The 7,203-nt window shown below is 40.0% G+C and overlaps 1 protein-coding gene across 1 annotated transcript in view; it reads right to left on the bottom strand.

Annotated features, from left to right (window-relative positions):
• Window positions 1-572: 572 nt before the first annotated feature.
• LOC109302297 (glycine receptor subunit alpha-2-like) overlaps window positions 573-7,203 on the bottom strand; it is a 124,752-nt gene continuing 118,121 nt past the window's right edge. Inside the window, exon 3 of the mRNA XM_019523858.1 lies at window positions 573-982. Coding sequence (XP_019379403.1) covers window positions 704-982 — 279 coding nt within the window. The 3' untranslated portion in view covers window positions 573-703. The remainder of the gene's footprint in view (window positions 983-7,203) is intronic.

The following is a 7,203-nucleotide window of genomic DNA, read 5'->3' as shown; positions in this document are numbered from 1 at the left end:
CAAATGAAATAAGTGCACTCTCTTTGAACAAAAAATGGGTAGTTTCACTGGTTTCTATGAGTGTTAGCTATCAAATAAATCACACAATACACAAGTTCAAACCCTAAATTACATTTCTAGTAAAGCAAGATAATATTAAAATACACACCCACAGGATAATCAAGTATAAATTTTGTTTTCCCCTGTTAGTAGAAATAATTTACAACCCACAAAAGGACTTCTTGGTGAACCACTAACTACAGACACATCAATGGAATGTAGCTCAGTAGACTTGTTTGAAATAGAAAGGCAGCATTATCCTGAAAAAGTTTGGTCCTCTTACATCTCACTGCACTGTAGCCACTACAGTCCCATGGTTGGTGTTTTAGGTTGGTCGGTTGGTTGATATTTTATTAACATACTAACTTAGTGACAAAGTTGGGTAAAATTTAGCCTTCTTTAAGAATGTCTGATCAATGCAGAATGGAAGAACAATACCGAGAGTACATAAGGAGATCCTTATTACATTGTCTTACAACATCTTTTTTTGTTCAGTCAATCACATTTTTTATGATATTACTTTTTCCCCCCACTCCTCTTCTCTTCAGCATCATGGTAGGGAAAGGGGAGGGGCAACGTCTCAGTCCAAATGACAGAAAGACATTTCACATTTATTTACAAAACAAAACACTTTGGCTAAAATGTCCCAGCAGCTCAAAGTTGCCTATTTCTTGTGAATGTCCTCATGCCGAATGATTTTGTATGTTATCCAGTAAAATATGTTGAAAATGAGGAAGGCTAGTGGGAATGCAGCCCGCGATATTGTATCAATCCGTTTTGCACGGTCAACAAATTTCTTTTTGATGGAATCCGAATCTTTTGGTGGTGCTGGAGGAGGGTTGGGAGGTGTAGCCTTGACTGCAGTGCCATCTTTAACTTGTAAACAGTGACCCATTCCATAGCCACCAAAATTGAATCGACTGTCACGAGTAACATCATCTTCCTGGAGAATATAGGAAAGAAAAGAAAGAGAAAAACCAATTAAGTAGATGGAATGTAATAAGTTAGTAGCATGGCCAGGTACAGCGGATCTCCTTAACAAACCAGCTGATGAGTTTTTGGTTCTATATTGGGCCCAGATCAAAATCAATAGGAGTTAGGTGCTTTAATATCTTGAGGAGGTAAGCCTGAATTAATTTAACACCACCTTGCAAAATTCTACTCATTCGCCACCCCCTAAGGTGGATAATATTTTCTGAGCAGTGCGTAAATATCAAGGGCTTTATCAAGGTAACTGGGTGGAAAAGAGTTTGTCTCTGTACTGGTATATTTCTGTAGCTATTTTACCGGGCTGATAGGACAATGTGTGAGCTATAAGTACTGGCAGTGCTCTGTGAACGATGAAAAAAAATATTCAATAAGTGACTCTATTCTCCTTTATTCTCCTTGGGATGAAATGTTCGTAAACTTAATTTGGCTCTTCTCTCTGAGGCCAGAACCAGTCATAAGTTGGAAGAGCACTGTGAACCCCTAACCTCCTCTGTTGTTTGTTTCACTGTTGACTTTTTTGTTGACTGACAGACATTACAGCATTGACTTGAAATGAATTCTGCTTAGGCTTGCAAGCTTAAAGTTCTCTCTCATGTTTTGAACTAACCTCCAGCTTTCTGATAGCAACACAGAGCCAGAGACTACAAAAACCAATGGGCTTGAGCCTCAGCTGGTGTGAAGTTGCTTAACTCTGCCACAGTGTAAGAAGCAGAGCCAACTTACACCTGCTGAGGATTTGACTCAGTCAGTCTAAATAATTGTTCCCTTAAAAAAACACCTTCTCAAAATTGCATTTATTTTTCTATCTTTCAGCTCATATCTGCACCATGTGTATCATCAAGCTTTTTTCCCTTACCTTACAGCTGATATATATTATGTTGTGCTTAAATAATAATGCCTCACAAGCCCATAGTAAAAGAAATGGTTCCTGAGAGGTAATATCAAGTGAGCATAAAAGAAGTGCAGGCAATAACTAATGCCCTTTGAGACCCTGGTGTTCTACAGTGAAAACTATCATATGCTGTATCCATTATCAGGTGTATAACTGTACTAACACAAAGCTTGATAGCACAGTTACAGGGCTCTTACACTTTTTCATCTTAAATCCTCACCATTGTTAACAAAGTGAAACCTTTCCCTCTCTTTTTATGATTTTATTTATTTACGGTTTTCAGTCCTCCTGGGAAAGCTATAAAAGTAACAATTCTGCTCCTCTCCAGATATTATGAATAAGTAAAGGGCTTAAAGTTGAACCTGCCAAAACCTGAGTATGGCACAGAATGTTTCTCTTTCATGACTTAATGACATTACTAATCCCTGCAACAATGCACAGAGCTGCTTTGCCTGTAGCAGTTTTTATGTCTCCCCCCTTGGCAGAAAAAATACCAAACAAGACACAGAGGATTGATTAAAAGGCAACACATTTTCAACAGCTGCATTATCAATATTTGGAAGTGTGTGTGTGTGTGTGTGTGTGTGTGTGAGAGAGAGAGAGAGAGAGAGAGAGCGCATTTATAATGTACTATATTACTTGTGAGAAGGTATAGGGTGCAAACAACCATTCACATTAACTGACTCAGGTTTAGGCCTCTTTCTTTGAGCTGCCTAAATCTGAGTTGGATTCTGCCACATGAAGGAGTTCATGCAGGCAGCTGGAGGTAAGTCAGTAAGATGGGGAAGCTGATGACACTGGGGGAGGGGACTGGCAGGATGGGGTGCAGGTTGATAGGTCCATGGAGTGGGGAGGGGACAGGATGAAGTAGGTGGTTGGGTCTGTGGAGGGGGGCTCCCTGGTTTAGGGGTGTGCTGGTTGGGCAATAGAAGGAGTCTAGTTAGGGTTGGGGGTTCTGGAGAGTGGCAGCCCTTTTCTAGCCCTGAGGATGCATTGGAGACTTGTGCAGGTATTAGTTAGGCTGTGTTAACCCATTTTAAACTGTGTTAACTCATGCCAGTTTAAAGATAGTTCTAATCAGATGAGATCCGGCACTCCACTTAATCCCTGGGAATGCTTGCATGGTTGGCCATTTCAATAACCCTAAGCTCAATTAGGGCAATCTAAATGTAATGTTTGTATGTACATATGGTCTACTGGGCTGATTACAGGATAGGGAGACTCCAGATTTCTAGCAGTTTACACCACTGCTTTTTCATGTTATTGAGCAAAGCAGTTCAGTTCCAAGCCTGCTTTTTGATCTCACTGTGACGATTCAGGACTAGGTTCATAGAAAGGCCTACATGTACAATGCTGATAATTGAGATGTCTAACTTTAATGGCCCCAGCCATATGGAGGCATCAAAAGTGCTGATTTTAGGCATCTTGATACCTTCTACAAACCATGAGGAGAGTGAAGTGAGCAGCAATAGGATTAGTAAAACCCTGCAGGTAAAGCCAGGATCCATCCAAGATAGTCAAAGATAGTTCTAGTCAATTGATAACTCCAAAGAGATGGCTGTGTCTTAAATCCCACCTTCCTATGGGCTGCATGGACTTCCAGCCCATTTTCACAATCTTAGACCCTCTCTCAGAGTTAGGTACCTCTACTAGCTGTGTCTCTCAAAATGCAGTTAGGGGAGACACTGTCTCCTACCCAGCTTCATGTATAATAGTTCAGTGGCTAGACCATTCATCCAAGATGTAGGGGACCTGGTTTCAATTCTCTCCTGTACCTGAAAAGATGTAAACATCTAACTTTCACCTCCCAAACTGAGTGGCCTAACCAGCAGTAAGGTAGCTGGGGTCCCTCATATCTCAGAGCTGTTTGATTGGGCATGCCATAACCAAAAATTCTTCAGGCCAGACAGAGAGAGACTCTGTGAGCATGACTATATAATTTAGTGATTAGAGCACCTGCAAGTGAGCAGGGATATTTGGCTGTCAGCCCCTGCTCAAGTGAATGCTTATAGTATGGCTAAAATGTGTGTATAGGGGGAGAGGTTGGGAGCCCCTCCACCTGTGTTTTGGGGCCTGATTCCAAAAGTGTACTGTGAGATCTCCTACAGAATTGGGCCCTGTAGGGGCCGAGAAACACCTTGTGTGTGGAAGCCAGCAGGGCTTAGGAATAGGCTCAATTCTCCTAGGTCCTTTAAAGCAAAGGGTTTTTTTACTGGTAACTTTTCTAAAATATCAGTGAAATGCACATTTTTGTTTATTTCAGCCAGCAGCAACATGTTCCTGTGACATACTGAGTTTTATTCCCCATTGTTTAGTAGATTATTCATCTCCAATAGCACAAGGAAGTGAGGAGGGGTTATTTGTATTTAATTAATTATTTCTGTTGATGATAAAGCAAAGAATGTTGCTTCTGGCTGCTATATGCTCTGAGTTAAATATAATCAATTATTATAAAATAGTAACAACTGAGAATCAGCACCAAATATGAAAAAAATCAATCCCTTCAGTGGGGAACACAGTAAAAATTGCTCTCCTTTCTATTCGCCCACTCTCATATCTTACCACACATAGTTGAGCCCTCCCCAAATGTCTTTTTCACAATGATGTGCCCTGAACATCAACAGACTCCAGCTATTTCAGAACAACAGAGTGAGTGAATTCCAAATAAAAGGTACCTTCACAGAGAAAGCGCCTTCTCTTTTTCATTATAGAGAGACTTATAGCTCAAGCCTGTTAATGCTAGTTTGGTATTTATGCATACTCACATCAGAAGTGTGTTTTTAAATGGGTTTAATTAAGCTAGTGCAACAATTTTCAGATGCTCTTGTATTGACTTTGTTGTGTCTTTACGTACATTTTCAGCGGTTTCATTAAATCTATTTACCCTCAAACTCGAGCAAATTTGTGTGTGGAGAAAGCCTCAAGTACTCATGCACCCAAAGAAGAGAGAATCGAGGAAGGGAAAGGAGATAACTCCAGGACTATGGTCCTGGTGAAAGACCTGCAACTTCTGCACATGGATGCGTGGCTCAAGCATTGGACTTTTAAGTCACCTCAGGACCCATCAGTGAGCTGAGGTGGTGATCATCATCAAATTGAGGGACTGCTCATGACTCGTCCTAAACTGTTTATAGTTTTATAGATTTTAAACAAACAACAAGCAACAGTAACAAACAACCTTCAGCTCCAACTAGGAGCCAGTAAACTAGAAGCCATTGCAGAAAATGGAGATTTAGTGTCATGTAACAAGCAAAGTAGCTTTAACTTTGGAAAAGCAAAAAGATTATCTTAGTATAGTGCAGTGCCCTAGGCCAATCTACATGTGCTAAATCATAATAAGGACTTCAAATATCATCTAGTCCAATCCCCTACACAGATGCATACTCCCAGAAAGATGCCTACTCAGCTACTTCTTGAAAACCTTTAGTGAAACAAACTCCATAATTTTCTCTTGCTCACTTGCCCTAATGTTCTTACAGATTTTCTCAGAACTTTTTCTAAGATTTGATCAACCCCTGCTTTGCTGCAGTTTAAATCCATTGCCACATGTCCTGTCTTCTGGCATGATAAAACCATGTTTCCATGTTTTTTTGCAGCAGTTTTTCAGATATTTGAAAATTGTGGCAAGCTCCCCACAACACTCAATAAGCTCCTTTTCTCTAAACCAAACCTATATTATTTCAGTTGTTTCTGGCTTTTCCAATCCCTTTATTGTTCTTACTCAATTCTCTCTTCTTCAAATGCAGTGCCCCAAAATGGGCACTGCTCTTGTCACCAATGACATCATCAAATTAGACTCCTAGTTTCCTCATGGGAGGAACTAAAAATGGGCACACACCATCAACCACTGGTTAATATGAACAGCAGCCAAGAAGCATTCAAAATCAGATAATGCAAGTGAACTGTACCAATCTCCCAGAAATACAGTCTTTGTAATCTACATCAATTTTATAAATAAGCCTTCCTTTGCTTTCCTTTCCTTTTTCATGTCCTTGTGTGACAAGGTATTTAGTAGAATTTGCAGGTTCATTGGAATCTGTCAGGGCTTATGTTTGTGTAGGGATCAGTAACTTGTGGGGTGTGATAAATGAAAAAGAAATACATGGCAAAATGGAACTCATATATGTAACCCATAATGGTTCATTTCCTGACTTTCATATAGTTGAGTATTTTTAGTTTATCTTCTGAAAATCAAATGCAATATGTGGGTGTTATACAGATAAATTTAGACATTTTCAAGGTAATTTATTCCTAATGCAGTTATGTGTACTGTATTTACTCAACTAGATGACCCTCATTATAAAATGATACCCCAGTAATTAGATTCTATATATAGAAAAGCTATACATTTTCTGTAAGTTTCCAGGTATAGAATCTAATCATTGGAGGTTTGCCTTGAATTTGTCCCCTTCCTACTGTTATAAGAGAGACAATAAATCTGAGGGGTCAGGTGCCTTTTGCTCTCTGCTTCCCCTCAACTTTTCCCCCTGGCAGTCCTTGCCCTTCTTCTTACTGTCAGACCCTATTCTCTTTGAGCACATGGAAATGAGGAACAAATATGAAAACAATAATCTTGAAATAAATCATGGCTGTAGCAATTTGCATGTAGTACCTATACAGTTAGCTCATCCAAAATTAACTCATGTTGCCTTTATTTAAACTGCTACAAATTTTAGCACAGGTACTCCATAAACTTGCTTCTGCACAGCATTTTGGCAGACAATTACATGTAGTATAAACTATGTATAATATTAGCCTAAAACCAAAAGGCTCATGATTTACCACATTGTTCACTGGGCTGGGCCCACCAGTCAACAGCATTTCAAGCCATGTTGACTCCATGCTTAGCACTGCTCAGTATGTGTGTGTACTCCAGACACCCCACACAAAGGATTCATGTTCTAATTAGCCCACACTCATGAATGGAACCAGGTGTTCCTGTTACAAGTCCTTGGATGTCCCAAAAATGTATATGCAGATGAGGCACAGAGGAACCTGGTTCAGTTTCACCTCATGGAGGGCAGGTCTGCACCAGTTGTTTAGCAGTTGTATGCACCAGGCTAAGAGGGAACAACAGAGCAATTCTGGGTGGACTGTATGCAATGTCACAGCTCACCATGACTTGAAAAATAGTTGGCAGTGAGGGGAACTATACTTAATGCACACTAACATATGTCTTATTCAGATGGACTGCACTTATCTATTCTTGTGGTAGGTTCTAATCAGTTCCATAGTTTCATAGTTTCTAGGGTCAGAAGGGACCTGAGCAGATCATCGAGTCC

Source organism: Gavialis gangeticus, unplaced genomic scaffold (genome assembly GCF_001723915.1).
Source record: "Gavialis gangeticus isolate Ggan-Ray unplaced genomic scaffold, GavGan_comp1, whole genome shotgun sequence".
Classification (NCBI taxonomy): Eukaryota; Metazoa; Chordata; order Crocodylia; family Gavialidae; genus Gavialis; species Gavialis gangeticus.
The sequence above is the reverse complement of the archived record's forward strand: the minus strand, read 5'-3'. Positions and strand labels throughout refer to the sequence as shown.